We start from the raw sequence: 18361 nt of genomic DNA on the forward strand, positions 1-18361 counted from the left end.
GTTAGGCAAGCCGCCGATGTTGGATTGCTTGGTCAAACACCCACACTGAAGAAGGAAGAAAAACGATGCTTAACTACGAAGCCATTTTTTCTCCGTGGAGAAAGAATTACCAGCATCGTGTTACATGTAATCCATTTTAAAGCCTTAATTAATCGATTAAAAGAGCAAAAGAAAATTCAACCGAATAGCTAATTCCTGTTTCCTGCCGCCGCCACCACTGGCGGCATTTCCGTGGTTTTCGTTCTATTTATAGTGATCCGTCGCCATTATCACCGCCAAGACTCTTCCCACCGTAATCTTCCGCGAAGTAGCCATGGAGAAAGGGGCCAAAGCTGACATCCGCCAGCCGACGCAGACCCTCGGCCGGCCGTCGGCGTCCTTCCGGCTTCGTTCCGAGAGCCTCAACGCCCTTCGCCTCCGCCGCGTCTTCGACCTCTTCGACCACAACGGCGACGGGGAGATCACCGTCGAGGAGCTGGCACTCGCCCTCGATCGCCTCGGCCTCGGCACCAGCCCCGACGAGCTCCGGCCCACCGTCGCCGCCTACATCCCGCCAGGCCGCGCCGGCCTCGCTTTCGAGGAGTTCGAGGCCCTCCACCGCGACCTCGGCGACTCCCTCTTCGGCGCCTCCGACGCCATCGGCGAGACGCATGGGGAGGGAGAGGAGGACATGAGGGAGGCGTTTCGGGTGTTCGACGAGGACGGGGACGGCTTCATCTCCGCGTCGGAGCTGCAGGCTGTGCTCGTCAAGCTGGGGCTGGCGGAGGGGCGGAGCATCGTGCGGGTGCAAGAGATGATCTGCTCCGTCGATCAGAATTCCGACGGCCGGGTGGATTTCGGGGAGTTCAAGCATATGATGCAGGGCATCACCGTCCGGGGCGCCTGACCAACGGCCCATGATGCACCTCTTCTCCTCCCTCCGTTTTTATTCTTCTTTGTAATTGATAAGTAAGCTCTCCTCTCGCATCAAGACCATTGGATTAGAATCCAACGGCAATGATGAGGTCTGATGTCGTAGATCTGTAAACCTCCTAATATTAATGTTCCTAATTCATCCATCGTCTTTATAGACTTAACAAATATCTAAGTTCGAGTTAATATTATTATTCCGAATCAACGTCAGAATAAAAGTAGGGTCTAAGTGAGGTGAGGATTAGAGTCCCATTGTTTTGCCGGGGAGAGGAATGTAGAATAGAACTTATGGATCTAAGAGGAGTGAGTTTTTTGATTGAGGTCTGTATACGATGCAATTGAAATATCAGCGAGGGGCTTTGTGACGGAGACTTTTAGTTTGGTCTAAAGTTAAAAGAAACGTATAGTTAATATCTAACTATTTGATCTTTAATAAAATGAAAGTTGATGATAATATATTTTTTACATGTATGAAATATTTGATTGACACATAGATAAGTGGTATCGATATTATTATAATATATTACAGGAGTGGATTTAAAGGTGATGCCAAGTTTATATAGTAGATTGGTGATCCAGTTGAGTTCTACAACGGTGGTGGCGATGACATATTATTCAGCTTCAATGATGGATCTTGTGACTGTATTATATTTTTTAGAACTTCAATTAATTAGATTTATTTCAAGGTAGATAATATAGGTTGATATAGAAATTCTATCATAAGTGTTGTTGGGCTAATTAGCATCATCAAAAACATATAGATGAAATGACGAGTGTTTATAAAGATGAAATTCATAATTAAGAGTTCCTTTGAGATAATGTAAGATGCATTTTAGTGCAGACTAATACTTAATAGAGAGACGATGCATAAATTATGATTATTTATTGACTACAAATAAAATATTTAGACGTATGAAAAATAAATAGTGTAATGAGCTAAGTACTAGTCGGTATTGTGTGAGATATGTCATACGATTGACATCATATAATTTAAGTGAATTAGTAGTAAAGAGTATGATAGCGACTTCATATTCATATTTAATAATAGATCTTATGTGTACTTATTTTTAGATAGAAAAAAAAATTAGAAGATATGAACGTTGTTTCCACTCCCAAAAAATAGTGTAAGGTTGATAGATCTTTAATGCTCGATATGTTAATTGATTAAAAAATTCTTGATCTCAATGAGATTATTACCTATGATGACAATATCATTCATATAAGCTAGTAGATATATAGTTATTCTCTTTTGTTATTATAAAAATAAGGAGGTGTCAGATTTAGATTTGACAAAGCAACTAATGTAAAAAATGAGCTAATTTCAATATACTAAGCTCTTTGAGTTTAGTGAAGTCTATAAATAGTTCTTCATAGTTTATAAGCATGGCTTGAATCTGATAGTGGATGAAGCCAAGAGGTTGCTGCATAAAGATATCTTCGGTTAGGGTCTCTTGGATGAGTCAGATTATTATTGATTTTATAATTGGATTGAATATTCTTGTGAAATATTTGGTTGTTGGTGAAACCCTTTAGCTACTAGATATGCTTTGTATCTAGCAATAGATCAATCTAGATTCTGCTTAATTCAAAAGATCCACTTACACTCGATGATATTTTGTGTGTAATGAAATAATATAATAATTTATATGACATTATGAAGTAGAGCATCATATTTTTCACACATGGCTTTGTGCAAGTGTAGAGATTTTTAAACTTGGGTGATGGTCATGGGTTCAGTAAACTTCGACTCAACAAAAATAATATGATGTGATGCAAAATAAGGATTATAGCACGAAAAGCATTATAGTCAAGAAAGTATCTAATGAAGATACAAAGTTTGAATCTTGATATTAACTTGTGTAAGTAATAGGAGTACAACTAGAGATAATATAAACAACCAAATACTTTAAGTTTTTGAAGGTTTAAGATTTTGTGAAATAGTTTTTCTAATAGTGAGTAGTGTTGTACAATTAGGGTTAGCATATAATTAATGAGATAGATTGTAGTCTTAAATATTGTTGATCAAAAGGTTAGTGGTATGAAGACTTGGTATAAAAGGGTGACATTAGTTTCAACTAAATGTTGATGCTTTGATTTGGTAGAGCTAACTAGTTGAAGTACGTGTGAGTGATGACTTGTGATATTATATACCATCGAATAAGAGATAAATTGTTAGAGCTTGGTATTCACTTTCTCTATTAGGGTAAACTATTTTATTGATAGATCGGAAGAAGTTCTCGATCATCTTTCTAAAATGAGTAAAGACTATGATAACTTCAAATTTATGTTTTAGAAGGTATAACTATGTATATTTAGTAAGTTAACTTATAAAATAATATAAAATATAAAATTATTAAAGGAGGTAGTTGGGGTAAAGCCTTAGACATTAATGAATATAATTTCAAATAGTTTGGAGCATGAAAGATGCTCCAAAAGATAGTTACAATTATACTTGATTTGAAAGTTGAAAAAAAGTAGTGAGAAAGTAATTATTGTTGAATAAAGGATGATGTCACACGTCGATATTAGCAGCAATTGAGGTAAGAGCGATTGGTTGAGTGATTTATGAAACCAACAATTACTTGTAGATATTATATTTATTTCGACCTTGGACCAAGGATGTTTTTGTGCTTAAATCCTTAATTAGAAATGAGTCAGGATAGAACCCAATAGAGGTATTATTTTATTTACAGAATTGAGAAATAAAAACAAGATTTCTTTTAATATGATGTGCATATAAAATAACATTTAGTGTAAAAATATTGGTATATGAATTAAATAATATGGAACCAATGTGAGTAATAGGGATTCTATTATCATCACCAATGATGATGTATTCATTACTTTTATAGTCATTATGGATATATAAGTTTTACAAGTCAAAAGTGATATAATAAGAAATACGATAGTCAACAATTCAATTGTTTCGATAAGTCGTCAATGTAGTCATGATGTTTGATTGAAGCCAATTGGGTGCAGTAGTAGGTTTGGATCCAGATTAATAATCATGAAGCCAATTGGGTGCAGTAGTAGTCATGACTTTATGTTGATTGCTATTGTTGGGATGTCAAAGCTATTGATACTTATAGTTGAAGTTATTTTCTAGATTATTTGATTGAGATTGTCGGCATGATTATAGGATTACGAAGGATGATAGCTTTATGTGTTACTCATTTGTCCAAATGGTATATTGTTCAGTCTCTTGTTGAAGTTCTTTTTTTTTTTACTAAATTAAGTTATGATAGTTGATCTTATCATTCTCCCTTCTTGTTTTAAATATATTTCATAATTAAACAACTTATCATATAATTCTTTAAATGACATCGATGAGTCACATACATGAATTACTAACGCTAGTTATTTATATGACTCTTACGGAGTTGAGAGTACAAATAATAACTTCTTTATCCGAAAAAAAAATCTTTCTTGCTTAAAGCATTAGAGATATGATACCATGTAAAATAGAAGAACTTATTGATAAAAACAATTATTTTATTTATAAAGTTAATGAATATTTATATAGATTTTGAAAAAAAAAATTTCTCTCAATCATGTGCTCAAATTATTTAATCAAATCAATTATTTAAATCTATGATTAATTTTTAAATCATAAACTGATTGAGGAGGTAAGGAATACAAAAATATCATTCTATTTGATATTTATTTTTATCATGATCTTTTATTAGATATCATATTTTTTTATACTAAAGGGTAGAAGCATTACTATTTGACATGAAGACCAGTTTGCGAAAAATTCTTATGAATAGGCAACACCACTCTTGAACATCATCTGCTGGCAAAGCTATCATTTTCTGAGAAATACCATCGGTAAAAAGAATCAAGATCCTTTGGTAAAATAGCAATCCACTTATATATCAGAACCTGAGAACAATACAGGAGTCCTGCTGCTGATGTAGCATTAGAAAAGGCAGCAACAGCAGTAGGAGCAGACATTCGATCTCTCGGGTGTTTTGCTTCATCATTCATCGCCCCCCCCCTGCCTCTTGCTTGGATTGCTGTACATCATTACATATTACATATGTATACGAGGTTATTCCGGGCCCTTATCACACATTAGACGTACGATGGCGGCTTCGGGAGGCTGGCGACGTCGCCGCAGAGCAGCGCGTTGTCGGGCATGTTGTACTCATCCCTCAGGGACCTCGCTGGAGACACCACGCTGACGTAGAGCTGCTGACCCAGGTAGTGCCTCTCCCACATCTCGGACCGCAAGCTCCACATCCCGGCGTTGTCGAACGTAAGCATGATCGCCGACCACGACCTCGGGTACACCTGAATTGTGTGCCGGCTCACTGCGTCCAGCAGGTTGTAGGTCCTCCGGCTCGCCGGCGTCCACTTCCCGTGCCCCATCCTGCAGGCGACACGCCATGCACCGAGTTCATTGGCTGCCACTTGGCCGTAAGAGAACAAGCTTCGGTGTGGAAGGTAGGATTGGTTTACCCGACGGCGAAGAAGGAGTAGCCGTCCAAATGGTAGCACTGGATGCTCCTCTCGGGGTTCTCGAGGATGATCTCGATGTAGTCCCTGTAGGTGGCGTTCAAGACGTTCGGTGCGACCGTGATGGGGGCGTTGGTTTCCGGTGGATCGTCGCTGATGCTGTCGTACTTGAACACCTTGTCGGCGATGCCGTAGTACTCGGCAAGCTTGAGCGGGGTGGGGGTGTCCACATGCGACACGCCGTTAAGAGCGAAGCGGCGCTTGCCGTTGACGAGCCCCACGGAGCTGGCGAGCCTAATGGTTCGGGTGATGTTGATGCCTCCGTAGTGGTAGGAGCCCTGGGGGTTGGGCCGGGCGGCGCTGGCCGTGAGGTTCCATCGTAACGACCGCCACTGGTTGAACGACCAGGCCCAGCCGACGGGTGCCTTCGGCAGCTCGGGCGACGGTGGGACGACGGAGCCGGCGTAACGGATGATGCCGGTGGCGGATAGCGAGTACTTGGTGAAGCGCGTGGAGGCGACCATGTAGTAGTCCTTGGCCTCCTGGTTGGCCGTGACGAGCACGGAGAGGCACTGCCCGACGTGGACGTCCAGGGACTCGTAGTCGTTCTGCACGGTGTGCGATCCGTCCATCTCCACCAGCTTCATCAGGTGAGACTGAATCCGGAAGTTGAGGGACACCTTCAGGCCGACGTTGCAGATGCGGTAACGGTACGTCTTCCCGGCCTCCATGGTGAAGAGCGGCGCATTGTCCTTGCCGGTGAGTCCATTGATGAGGACCCCGGCAGGGTTGCCGATGCTGCGGCCGGCGTCGAGAAGCCCAGCTAGGACCTTGTGGCTCTTGGTGTACCAGTCGCTGATGAGGACCGTGTAATCGTCCGCAGGGTCGGCGAAGGGCACAGGGATGAGGAGGCGACTGTTGATACGGAGGCCGCCGAAGGCCCCGGCGGCCCGGTGCATGCCCATCGAGGGGAAGTAGAAGAAGCTCCCGATCTGGTCCTTCACTTGGAAGTGGTAGGTAAAGTTCTTGCCGGGAGGGATGGGGCAGTTGGTTCCCGGCATGCCCTCCTGCCACGAGTTCTTCCTCTGCTGGATTCCGTTCCTGCGCAGATAGTGACGAACGTGAACTGCTTATCGAGACTACCGATCGAGATTAGACATGCACGAGAACAGGGGACAAACCATGTCAAGAGGAAGGGCTCATCCAGGTTGTTGAAGACATTAAGGACGATATTGTTGTTGGTGGTGGAGTTGATGTTGGGTCCGGGGAACTGGCCATTGATGAGGATGCCCTGTTGAGGGACGCCGAGAGGGCTGATAGTGCCGTAGGTGACGTTCCACGTAAAGAAGAGGTACGGGTCTTCGGCGCCAACCGAGGACAGGCCAAGAAGTGAGAGGAACACGAAGAGCGCAATGCTCGACATCGTCCTTCCTGCTTATTATTACTCGATCTCCCACCCTCTCTTTCTCTCTGTTCTGCAAGTGAGCAACTTGTTGCTCGATCTCAACGAGGGACGAGACCTTCACCAGTCCATTTGGTGAGAGGGCGGAAGACGAGGAGGCACGGGGGGTGCGGGGAGGTTTGGCTTTCGTGTTCTGTATTGTCTTCGGCCGGGAGGCCTTTATAAAGAGAAGGAGAGGTTGCGTCTTCTTCGCTCGCAACTTCCTCCGGGCATCGCGTGCTGCCACTCGAACTGTTCCTGTTCTACGAGCGCAGGAGGAGGAAGCGAGGAGAGAACGTGAAGGCCGGGGAGCTCCCGGAGACGGATTCCATGCGATGTTTCGGACCAACTAGTTATAGATTGCCCGCGTTCGCTCCGTGTGCGACTTCCCCTGAGGCTGCCGTTGACTTGGTAGGATGACTTCACGGCCTCCATCCGCAAACCCGATCCGGATTGGAAGGCTCGATGCATGTCAGATCTGCAAACCCGATCCGCATTAGAATGCTCCATCCACGCATGTCGGATCTGAACGCCCATGGATCCGGAAGAAAGACTATTCGGTTTGTTGGTGTAAACAACTTTGAGCCATGGCCTCATGGCCTACACGACTCAGTTCGGGTTCGGACGACGGGGATCTCCGTGGGGCGTCCCTCGAGCCCACTGGGGTGGTTGGGTGCGGCGTCCGATCGGGACGGTGTAGCCGCTTCCTCCGGGCAGGAACTCCTCGCCCGCTCGCCTCGCGGGGTCCTTTGGCTTCGCACTTGCACAAAGGTCAAGTAGGGATGCTCGACTCGACCCCTCCGACGATCAAGTTAGCAGATGTTGAGGGGTTTTCAAATGGAGAAGTGTTTTGTGTCTGTTCCTCCTCCCTTCTTTCTGATGAACGAGAGGATATTTATAGGGAAGCTTACTGTTATTTGATGTGCCCGCCTGCAGGAGGCAGGCTGATAGCGTTTGATATGGGCATTGACGTGGCATGAAGAACCGAGTCTGAGTATGCATTAATGCACCTCGGCTGGTGTTCCGGTTCGTTTGATCGAGTGCAATCGCGTCGATCGAGGCGTGAGGCGTCGATTGACGTTAGTCGAGTCTTGTCATAATTACTATTCTCATCATGATTGATCCAATAATAATAACAATAATTATTATAATTATTATTGTTGTTGTTGTTATCATCATCATCATCATCGTCGTTATATATATCATTATCTTGTCAACATATACTTTATATATGACTTCCGAATGCAAAGACTTTATTGCTATTCTACTACTTTTGATAAGTTATGTGAAAAATCTTGAGAGCGGTAGATTAAAAATAAAAAAAAAAAGCACTGAGAAGGAGTATGCAAACTTTGAGAGTATGCACGAAGAAATTTAACCTCCAAATAAATACAAAAAATTATCTATTTACTTAGTCACATATGATAAGATTGATTTAAATAATTTAAATTAGATTAAATAAAAATAAATAGATGAGGATAAGGAGATTTATTGGGTTATGATAGATTATTTTATTGTTTAAAAATTTTATACTTTATCTTTTGACTAATATAAATATGTGTTTTTGAATGAATCAAAATCATTACAAATTGGAAAGTACTCATCATTCCTTATGTACACCGATTAAGAAAGAAAAAAATACTAAAAGAAACGAGAGAGAGAGAAAAAAAACGTGGAGCAAGTGTTTCTAATCAACTTCTTCCTATCTTCAAATTATCAGTTTTAGATCATTAAACCAAGAATTCTATTTATTTTATAAGATTTATGTTATTAGATAGAAAATAATTTTGTTGAGTATAATATGTATGATCATAATATTACTAAAGATCAAAGGAATGAAAATATACAAAAAGATAAAACAACTCTTATAGATGAATCTTTATTTTTTCGAATCATGTCAGCATAAACATTAATAAAAGCCTAAAAAATATTAAAAAATATATTTTTTAAACCATAGATAAGATAAAAAAAAATTTAAAGCTTAAAATTCTTTGACATAATTTTAAAACTCTTATAATGAAAGATTCTAAATCTATCACTAGTTTTCTCTAAAAAATCTTTTTTTTTATGAACCAACTGAAATCTTGTGGTGAAAATTTAAAAGAACAAATAGTATTAAAAAATATTTTATGAAGTTTACCTTCAAAATTTGATATGATATGTACTATTATAGAAGCTAAAGATATAAATATATTTATTGATGAATTAATAAGCTCATTTTTATTTCATAAACAAAAAATGAATAAATCTTCAAATGAAACTTCGCTCGAAGATAGATTAGAAGAATAATAAAATGAATTTTAGAAATCAGATTTTAAGGGATCAAATAGTAGAGGCCGTGGATGATCTAACGCTTGAGGTAGGGGATGAGACCAATCAAACAAGGGTCAAAGGAACTATAATGAAGGTAATAAAGAAATTAATCAATATTTTATTTAAAAAAATTAGATATATTGAAAAATATTACTAGTACAAAATTAAAAATCCAAATGTTTCTCTTTGTTAACATTGTAAAAAAATGACTATCTTGAAAAAGATTATTAAAACAAAAATTAAATAAATTATCATGAAGAAAACAATAATGAAAAAAAGAGGAAGAAAATATTTTTTATTATATTTTATAATGAATATTCTAAATCTATTTTTTTTTTATAGTGGATGCAGTAATCATATGACATAGGAAAAAAATATATTCTAAAGACTTGATGATTTAATTAAATCTATAATATAAGTGAGAAATGACAATGATGTTCAAGCGGAAGAAAAATGAACAATTACTATAAATACCAAATATAGTAAAAAATTTATTTATGAAATAATATTTATTCATGGTCTAAAATAAAATCTTATTAGTATAGGGTAACTTATAAGAAAAGGATATTATGTTATTTTTTATGATAATGTTTTTATTTATGATAAAAAATTAAAATTTGATAACAATCGTGAGAATGACAAAAAATAAAATATTTCTCTTATTATTTTTGGATTTTTTTTCTTACTTACACTCACTACTACTGTTATTGATTAATCGACTTTATGAGATAAAAGATATGATCATTATAATTATAATAGACTAGAATTATTAAATTAAAAAATATGGTAAAGATTTGTCTAAGATTAAAAATAAAGATTCTATTTGTAGGGTATACTATATAAAAAAAAACAAACAAACTTGATGATACAAGTATTAAATGAATATATGTATGGTATAAAAATGAGATAAAAAGTTTTAGATTTTATGATCATATAACTAATAAATTAATTGTAAGTCATGATATTATTTTTAATGAAGAAGAAGCTTAAAACTCTGTTTATCGGATCTATATTTGTGGATCCGTACCCGAAAACCTGTGCTGGATTCGGCCGGGTTTTTAAGGTTTGTAGGATCCTTGGCAAGGGCGACGTCGCGCGCTCGGCGAGGAGGGACGACGAAGGAACCCCAGCCGGCGGTCGCCGCGAAGGAGCTTCTCCCGGAGCATGCTGCGAAGAGAAACGGGACGGGTGGCGCGTGCCCGCCCCCCTCGTGGCGGGAATCCGGCTTGGGGTGGATCACCGACCCGCGAGGTGATCTTGTAGGCGGCGGATGCCATTCGACGATCCAAGAAGGCCCAACACTTGGATGCCCCTCGGTAATTCATTCGTCCTCCTATTTAGATACCCGGTTGCCGGAATAGGGTTTTGGACGGCGTTTCTTGATTCGAGATGCAGGAAGGAACAACTGACGTTCTTTGGATTTTGAATTTCTTTATCGAATTGGAGTTGAATCAGTGTGCTTTAAGGAGGTTAATAGAATTTCTTTGTTCTTTTAGAAGGAAAGGTGGAGTCTTGTCGGACGTCCCGATGTTTTCTGAAAGAGAAATCGCCATGGCAGAGTACTTATCTTTCACTTACTCTACGACCTGTCTTCATCTTACTAGCTTTTATTTGCACCTGATGTGTCAATGCTTAATACAAATCACATTATTGTCGAGTCGCACCACATTCGATCAATTAGATTGCCTCTTTTTCTTCATCGTACCATACAAATGCCGGAAACATCAAAATGTTTTCATGAGCTTGTCTGAATTGTTACTCCTCTTAAATGAGGTTCTTTTTTCTGCCTCTGTCTTTTCCTTCAATAGCTAACTTTTGTCCAAGATTATAGATCACACTCTTTTCTGGCTTCGACATTAGTTCATCCTTCACAAACTTAGTCTTTGTTGCAATCTATTTTTCTCAATCCGTTCGATTATGAATTCTTCCAAGGAAACTTTAGTTTTGAACTAAATAGATCGTCTAATTAGCCAACGATAAGTGAACACATATCTAGGCACACAGTAACCTTGGTGTGACTTAAATTAGGCTGACATTTACCTAATCTATTCCATGACAACAGATGGAGAAACCCGATCAAGATACAGCATATCTGGACCCTTTTAATTACAGTAGGAAGATAAAACAATACAAAATCATGGAAATGTTAGAAAAGCTGAAACCTAGACATAACCACAACTTAATTTGACCTGACAGGACACAAGTAGGATGTGCATACGAGTTGTTCTGCATCAACTTGCTTCACGACCATGCAAGACCACCTGCGACGGATCTTTGCAAGATATGATGGTTGTTGGAATTAAACTTGTTCAAGTGTCATAAAGAGATTAATTTCATCAAGAGAGAAATTCATTACATCAAGAAGAAAAAATAGATTAAATGTGATAAGTCAAATTTGTTATTGATTCTTGAAAATGTTTTTTGAAAGAGAATGATTTATTTTGAATACAATTAATGTAATGTATCTTTGGAGACCATATAAACATCATATATTATGTCATGAAAGATAGAAAGTTTCTGAAATTGTAAAGAATTTTTTTGAGAGAGAAATATAGTAGATTTAAGCTTTTCTTACTCTTCATCTGTTTGATTTCTCTATCCCTTATTCCTATCAAATTCAACAATAGTGAAGTTGGAAGCTGTCGCCATGAACAAGTCTGACCGATGTTGTAGCTTTGATATGTATGTTGAGGTGGATGCTTGTGAGCGTGGATCTTCATCAGAATCAACTAAAGTTTTGCCTTGGGATGAAAGAAGAAAATACAATCAAAACTTTTCTACAAGATGAAAGAATAAGGTATGACACTGACGTGGAAGCTGTCACCCCGATGACGTGGCTTTAATTGTATGTTGAGGAGGATGCTTGCTGGTGTGGATCTTCACCAGACTTAACTAAAGCTTTACAATGAGATGAAAGAAGAAAATATAAGTCAACGCTTTTCTGTAGGATGGAAGAACAAGGAATAATTATAGTGGAGTGATCAAACATCAGCACGATTAATGATGTTTCCGCTATCTTCTCCTATGAACACCAATATCATTACCTTTTTAATTTTTGATGTTTTTCCCTGAGGAGAATATAGGTTCATGTGTGCTTTGTTCTACAGTGTATTTACAAAGTTCAGTAATTCATAGTTTGCTCGTATATGCTGAAATACCAGTTCTCTCCATGCATATGCTTGATGTTCATCTCATCTCGCTCATAATCTACTGATGTCCGGTTGCCGTCATGTTGATTTGTGATTGTATTTGAATTAACTTCCTCTACAAAGTGTTTCTTCAGTTCAGATGCTGAAATCATAAGTTGTTCTCAAGCACAAGCAACATCATTTAGCTTTCAAGACCTGTTGCTTCTTGTTCTTGCAGCTTGCAACCACTTCAGGAGACAACAAAAGTAGCCGCTTGTGTGGGTAATAGCCATGTTCGATATTTTATTATCAGGAAATAGTCGTGAACCACCTACCCTAATCATGATTCCATTTCTTTTCTTATTCTGAGAAGTATGCTACAGCAACGGAGACTGTCCAGTCTGAAAGGGAGACGTTCCAAACCTTATTTTGACTCTTGTGTACTCGTGACAGTGATGACAAAACTAGCAGCCTCTATGTCTCCTTAGATATCGTTTGCTGTATCGGTTTAACTGGGTGGAGCACAAAAGAAAGTCTTCGAATGAGCTGCTACTTTCTTTCAGTCAACAACTGCGGCTGTTTTCAGTGTAGTCTTGTGTTCTCCAACTATGTCATGAAGTAAAGCGTGCATCTTCACCATGAGGTTGTGGTTGTACTTGGCATTCATGAGATTGTAGCACAACGGGTGGCGCGGGGCATTGCCTTTGTGATCGAATTGACTTTATTCTTGCATGGGGAAAGTAATTGCACTCTCAACCCTTCGCGGTGGGAGAGAACATCAAAGATGGTGGTGATGATACTATAGACCCAAAGTCTCATCAGATTTAGCCAAACACACGTAGTGATCCAATGCGATGAGCATTCGAGTCTAATTTTGGTTGGGCTGTGGACAATTGGATACCGGATGTGTCCCAATCCTAATCAAACGCAGAATACATCTCGATCGATCCAACCCGACCCATTAATTTGGTGTCATCCGATATCCATGTTCGATCCGATGTCTCGCACGGCAGAATTTTAGTCACTGCATGCATGTACTTGATCTCCTCTCTCTCTCTCTCTCTCTCTCTCTCTCTCTCACAAGAAACGGGAGGACATTTGACGAGACCAGCAGCGTCACATCTGTCAGGCAATGGTGAGGGGGGACATGCATCGGGCTCGTAAACAAATCTAACGCGCCATGAGACCACGAGCGTCACATCGGTCACGCAATGGCGAGACAGACATGCATCGTCCCTCGGAAGCAAACCCAGGTGTTGGCTACTGGTGTTGGCATGGCGGAAACACCTTCCCAAGCCTCAGTTCCTACAAGCTAAATCTAATGGGGGCATGCATGTCGTGGAGGAGTCAGCACTGGTCGACTGCTCCCCCAACCTTCCATGAAACGTGGAGTCTCATCCATCGCCCTAACCAAAGCAAGAACTGAGCTAAATAGGGTTGATCAAAGCCAACAAGGTTTGAAAAGGATAAGCTGTAGGAGTCTTCTGGTTCTCCATTAGGGCGAGCTAATCAATTGGTTTGATAGCTCAAATAGGAGAGCAACTCTCACACCCCTGTTGTTTCATTCTCTAACTGGCTTACTCGATTAAGAATAAGGACGCCTCTCTCTTCATCTTTTTCTTCTCGAAAGCCAAGAACAAGAACCTAGGATTCAGATGGAACGTACGGTCCGCTGCCGACATGACAGATGGAGTCGATGCACGAGGAGGGAAGATGTGTCTGCATAAATCCCCTTTTTGAATGATCTAACGGGGATAGTTGTTGAGAGACACCCACCGGAAACCCTTAGCATGGCTTTCGGGACACATGCCATGATAAATGTTTGGCTTTGGAGAAGGCTGCAGCTCGAAACACTTTACAAGGGGATTGCACCAAACTTTCCCTCGATTGGAACTCAGGCTTCCCTATTTGAGGGGGAAAAGGAAAAGGACAGGGAAGCACAATAACATGGAACTCTTATCATTACACAACTCAATCATTCAGCATCTTCAACTCCACCCTATTATTCTAACCAAACCCAACGTGTTAATCATTCAGCTTGTGTGATATGTGCTGGCAAGGATTTTTAAAGGGGAATTAGGAAAAGGTGTTGTTTGGTTGGTGTTGATGAAGTTTATGGTTCCTTCGTGGTGAAGCACTAAGATCAATCCAGCCATGGTGGTGAAGATGGCCACCTTTAGTGCAACCAAAGTGCATGGTTTTAAGGTACAAGGCAACCTTCACATCATGCCGTAGCTCGGATTATTTACTGGAGCTGTGGGTTCCCCACCAAGATTAGTTTGTGCCACAACTTACTGAAGTAGTCAGAGCTACGATGGCGATGCAGATCCCGAGCTTTCACAGGAGCACTTTCCCGATGACAGAAAACATCGATGATGTCCGACCAGGAGTTCTTCCAGGCATCATCACTACTACAGTAATGACCTCTGTGGGTTTTGCCTGGCCTTCTGATACTCCTCGCGTATGCACAATCACAAGGTACCAATCAATGAAGAGTTGCTTGAGTCGGAATTGTGTCCGAGTTTGATCGACCGAAACCATTCACTGCTCTCTAGGAGAAAGCAAGAGAAGTACGAGCTTCAGTTACTCGAGAACAATCAGTGAACTGACAGTCAAAATGCAGAACCACAAGCAATCAATCGAGTAGGTGCTGGCTCACTTTTGATGCTAAAGAGAAGCTATAGTGGCCCTCCGGTGGCCGAGGAAGGAGACAGAGGCAATTAAAGATCCCAAAACTGAAGCCAGCCTCCCTCCGCAGTCCCCGCGGCGTCGGTTTCTGCCATGACAAAAGGTCAAACACCAGCCGAGCTCGGACAAAGCCTTCACCAACATCCTATATTAATGCGCAGTTTGCATGTCTTTTTTCCTTTGCCTCAGGCTTCTTCTCCTCTGTTGTGCTGCATGCTACGTCAGCCCTAATGAATCAGGGGGGGGGTGCCACCCTTTGACCACTCCTTGGGGCGTGGAAAGTGCTTCCCCTGATGTAACAAATGCCAAACCCTAGTTTCCATTCCCCCACCCCACCGCGTCTTGCTTCTGTAGCTTGTTTGCGTTGCAGGAGATGCTTAGTACATGGCTTGCAACCATTCCCACCTACTCTGGATATAATCTGATTTACCATGATCTTTGTTTACCCTGTTTCTTATACCACTGAAGCAAAGCTACAAACGAGTCATTATCCCACCGATATCCATGATCTTTTATCATATTAGAAATCATAAAAAAGAGATTTGATAGATCTTAGCTTAAACAAGTGTGACCTCAACTGGTTGCACCTATAAATAACTCGACATAAGTATGCACACAAGCAAGCCGTTCATTGTTGGTTGTCCAGGTACATGTAACCTCTTCTCTCATCTTCTTCCTCCTTGCTGCAACCAGAAGCCACATCAGCCATGGATGATCACAACCAGTGCCACAACAACAGCCCCAACCTTCGGAGATCTGTTCCTGACGGCACTGTCACCGAGCCTGTGCGCACCCGATGGACTCCGAAGCCCGAGCAAATCCTTATACTGGAGTCTATCTTCAACAGTGGCATGGTAAACCCTCCAAAAGGCGAGACCGTGAGGATCCGCAAGCTCCTCGAGCAGTTCGGCTCCGTGGGTGACGCCAATGTCTTCTACTGGTTCCAGAACAGGCGGTCGAGGTTCCGCCGCCGCCAGCGCCAGTTGCAGGCGAGCCTTATGGCCGGGCAACAAGTCAGCAGTGGAGTTCCACGTGCTTCGACGCCGCCCACCTCGTCGAGCACGTCATCTAGTAACTCTGCCGGAGGGGAAGCAGGATTGTTTTCATGCTCTTCTTTTGCTTCTTCTTCCTCCTCTAACTTTATGATCGATGATAGTGCCGATGATCTCTTCTCGATCTGTCGTCAGATGGGATTCATGAAGAGCACTCAGGATATCTCGCAGCTACACTACCAACCCGGTTAGTGCATGGCTAAGCGGTCTCTCGCATATATTAACGTGGTTGTGCTTTCCGCGGCTGAAACAAACCTCCTCTGGGAGTTTTCAGGCCTTCTACTCTTTTTGCTGAGACGTCTAAGTTGGATTGATCGACTGTGATCAACGTTTAGTTTCTTCAGTATATTTCACCCCTAGAGCTGAACATTAAACGTCCATCTAAGCTTTGAACCTTTGGAGCAATACGAGAGATTCTTGTTCTACCGGAAATGTTTTGGACAGATTAAAGTTTTGTCTAGTAATATTAATGCACTAACCATAGAACAAGTAATTGTAGTCTTTGAGTAATCAGCACCATTTTAGCTTAAAATGAATGTTGTCTCTCATAAATGTGAATATAGGATATATTGAGTTGTAATTTTGACAATATTTCAACTCATTTGGACCATGAAATGCATAACTGCAGGAACAGTGATCGTATTCATCAATGGCGTCCTTAACGAGGTTCCGAGTGGGCCTATAGATCTCAGAGCCATGTTTGGTCACAATGTGATGCTTGTTCATTCTTCTGGAGAGGTGCTACCTGTCAATGAGCATGGAATTCTCATGCAGAGCCTGCAGATGGGTGAAAGTTATTTCTTAGTGAGTAATTCTAGTCTCTCTCTCTCTCTCTCTCTCTTCCTCTCTGTTCTCTTCATCCGTAAGAAATCTATAGATATCATGAAAACCTAGAGGCCAATAAAGTTTTACGTAATATTTGTTTCTTGACAGGTTACGAGGCCTACTTAGTGTGAGTTCAGTTGTAGTTCGGAGAAGAAGAATGGGTTCAGAAAATTGATTGAGAATACATGATGAGGTCCAGAGTTTGAAGCTTAAGGAGAAGCAGACTGTGTACTGAGAGTTCATCATTCTGAACTATCATCATCATTTTATGCAAACACTTTTGTGATAGAAACTGACTGTTGCTTTACACTTGTTTCGATCATGGTTTTCAGGGGGAATAAATGAGGAATTCATTGCCCTTTTGGCAGAATATAGAGTGTCTATTGAAGTTGTTTAATGTTCTTCCTCATTCATTTTTGCGGATGAGAATGTTGTCCTATATATATATCACACCATATGAACTTGTGTGTTAATTCTGGATCACCTAACATGCACAGACACATCTTTCCATGCACAATATTGTCATCATAGAAACGTGAGGGAGACAGAAGCAAACTCAAGAATTACCTCATGGAATCATAGGGCAGATGAACACATCTGATACGGGCACTAACGGCGATGTGACCCGGCTAACGTCAGTCATCCCGGATGACGCCTCACGGTACCTGGTCAACACGAATTCGAAATGCTGGTCGAGATATATTAACATCATGCTCAGACTTGATCCCTTACACCACACCCACACCAGTGTCAGACGCTACCAGGAATACGAGCATGTCCCCTGCATGCGGGCGCATCAGGAAATAGTAAGCTTCCCTATAAATACCCTCGTGTTCTAAACGGATGGGAGGAAAAAACCCTCGATGACTATACACTAACTTGATAATTGGAGGGGTTGGGCGGAGCTACCGACCCGACCTGTGTGCAGGTGAGAAGACGGAACACTTCCCCATAACGCCCAGGAGCGGAGTCCCGGAAGCAGACGCAACCCCGACATGACCGCGCTAAGTCGAGCCGGCTACCTCAAGCGGTCTTCGGAGACTCCAGGGAGATCCCCGCCCATTCCGACCCGAACCAAGCTGAGTTGGCCCGAGGCCCCGGCTTAAAGTTGTTAACACTAACAACATCCCTTAAACATTTTAATTGAAACTTTTAGTTCCATGTAATTTCCTTCAGTAAACAAACACAGAAGCTTAAAGCTTGTTGCAAGCTAGCAAATCTACATGCTTCATTTCTTCCCCGTATTCTGTACACAGAAAGCATGGTTTCTCGAGTACCTTCTCATGGGAGTTTCATGTCAGCTTGTCACCACTTTCAGCATTTGCATATTAGATGCTTGCGTCTTGAGATTGATGTGCATGCCAATGTATGCTTATGTTGTTCTTGAGTCCTTTAGTTGAAATTTACAGGATAAATGCTTCCTTCTTTCATTTTGTATTCACTTTTGCCATTCATATGCAGCTTTTCTTTATTGAAGATTTCATTTTTAGTGAGTTGGAGAAAGAAATTAAGGATCCTACTTCATTATATCAATCACGATACAC

At 41.1% G+C, this 18361-nt stretch overlaps 3 protein-coding genes and 1 long non-coding RNA gene across 4 annotated transcripts; 3 read left to right on the plus strand and 1 right to left on the minus strand.

The window, feature by feature from the left end:
• Positions 1-284: 284 nt before the first annotated feature.
• LOC135588894 (probable calcium-binding protein CML32) lies at positions 285-1059 on the plus strand. The gene has a single exon (XM_065081236.1). It carries the CDS (start codon positions 314-316, stop codon positions 884-886), a length of 573 nt encoding a protein of 190 aa, XP_064937308.1. The 5' UTR covers positions 285-313; the 3' UTR covers positions 887-1059.
• A 3682-nt stretch (positions 1060-4741) lies between these two features.
• Positions 4742-6934, minus strand: LOC103994093 (L-ascorbate oxidase homolog). Its single transcript, XM_009414383.3, has 3 exons — positions 6552-6934; positions 5374-6471; positions 4742-5284 (listed from the first exon to the last, which is right to left on the minus strand). Exons 1-3 carry the CDS (start codon positions 6791-6793, stop codon positions 4987-4989), a joined length of 1638 nt encoding a protein of 545 aa, XP_009412658.2. The 5' UTR covers positions 6794-6934; the 3' UTR covers positions 4742-4986.
• Positions 6935-10233: 3299 nt separating this feature from the next.
• On the plus strand, positions 10234-12935 carry LOC135588895 (uncharacterized). The gene is made up of 4 exons (XR_010476514.1): positions 10234-10440; positions 10629-10683; positions 12491-12534; positions 12626-12935. It is a non-coding gene; the product is annotated as an uncharacterized LOC135588895 (long non-coding RNA).
• Positions 12936-15576: 2641 nt separating this feature from the next.
• Positions 15577-17212, plus strand: LOC103994092 (WUSCHEL-related homeobox 11-like). The gene is made up of 3 exons (XM_009414382.3): positions 15577-16179; positions 16621-16796; positions 16926-17212. The coding sequence occupies exons 1-3, from the start codon at positions 15648-15650 to the stop codon at positions 16941-16943; spliced, it is 726 nt and encodes a 241-aa protein (XP_009412657.2). The 5' UTR covers positions 15577-15647; the 3' UTR covers positions 16944-17212.
• Positions 17213-18361: the final 1149 nt, after the last annotated feature.

This window comes from Musa acuminata, chromosome BXJ1-8 (genome assembly GCF_036884655.1).
Source record: "Musa acuminata AAA Group cultivar baxijiao chromosome BXJ1-8, Cavendish_Baxijiao_AAA, whole genome shotgun sequence".
Classification (NCBI taxonomy): domain Eukaryota; kingdom Viridiplantae; phylum Streptophyta; class Magnoliopsida; order Zingiberales; family Musaceae; genus Musa; species Musa acuminata.

Coding starts and splice junctions, on each gene's coding strand:
- LOC135588894 (XM_065081236.1), top strand. CDS start 314: ATGGAGAAAGGGGCCAAAGCTGACATCCGCCAGCCGACGCAGACCCTC.
- LOC103994093 (XM_009414383.3), bottom strand. CDS start 6,793: ATGTCGAGCATTGCGCTCTTCGTGTTCCTCTCACTTCTTGGCCTGTCC. Junction 6,472..6,551: donor GAGCCCTTCCTCTTGACATG/GTTTGTCCCCTG, acceptor CTATCTGCGCAG/GAACGGAATCCAGCAGAGGA. Junction 5,285..5,373: donor TACTCCTTCTTCGCCGTCGG/GTAAACCAATCC, acceptor TGTCGCCTGCAG/GATGGGGCACGGGAAGTGGA.
- LOC103994092 (XM_009414382.3), top strand. CDS start 15,648: ATGGATGATCACAACCAGTGCCACAACAACAGCCCCAACCTTCGGAGA. Junction 16,180..16,620: donor GCAGCTACACTACCAACCCG/GTTAGTGCATGG, acceptor GCATAACTGCAG/GAACAGTGATCGTATTCATC.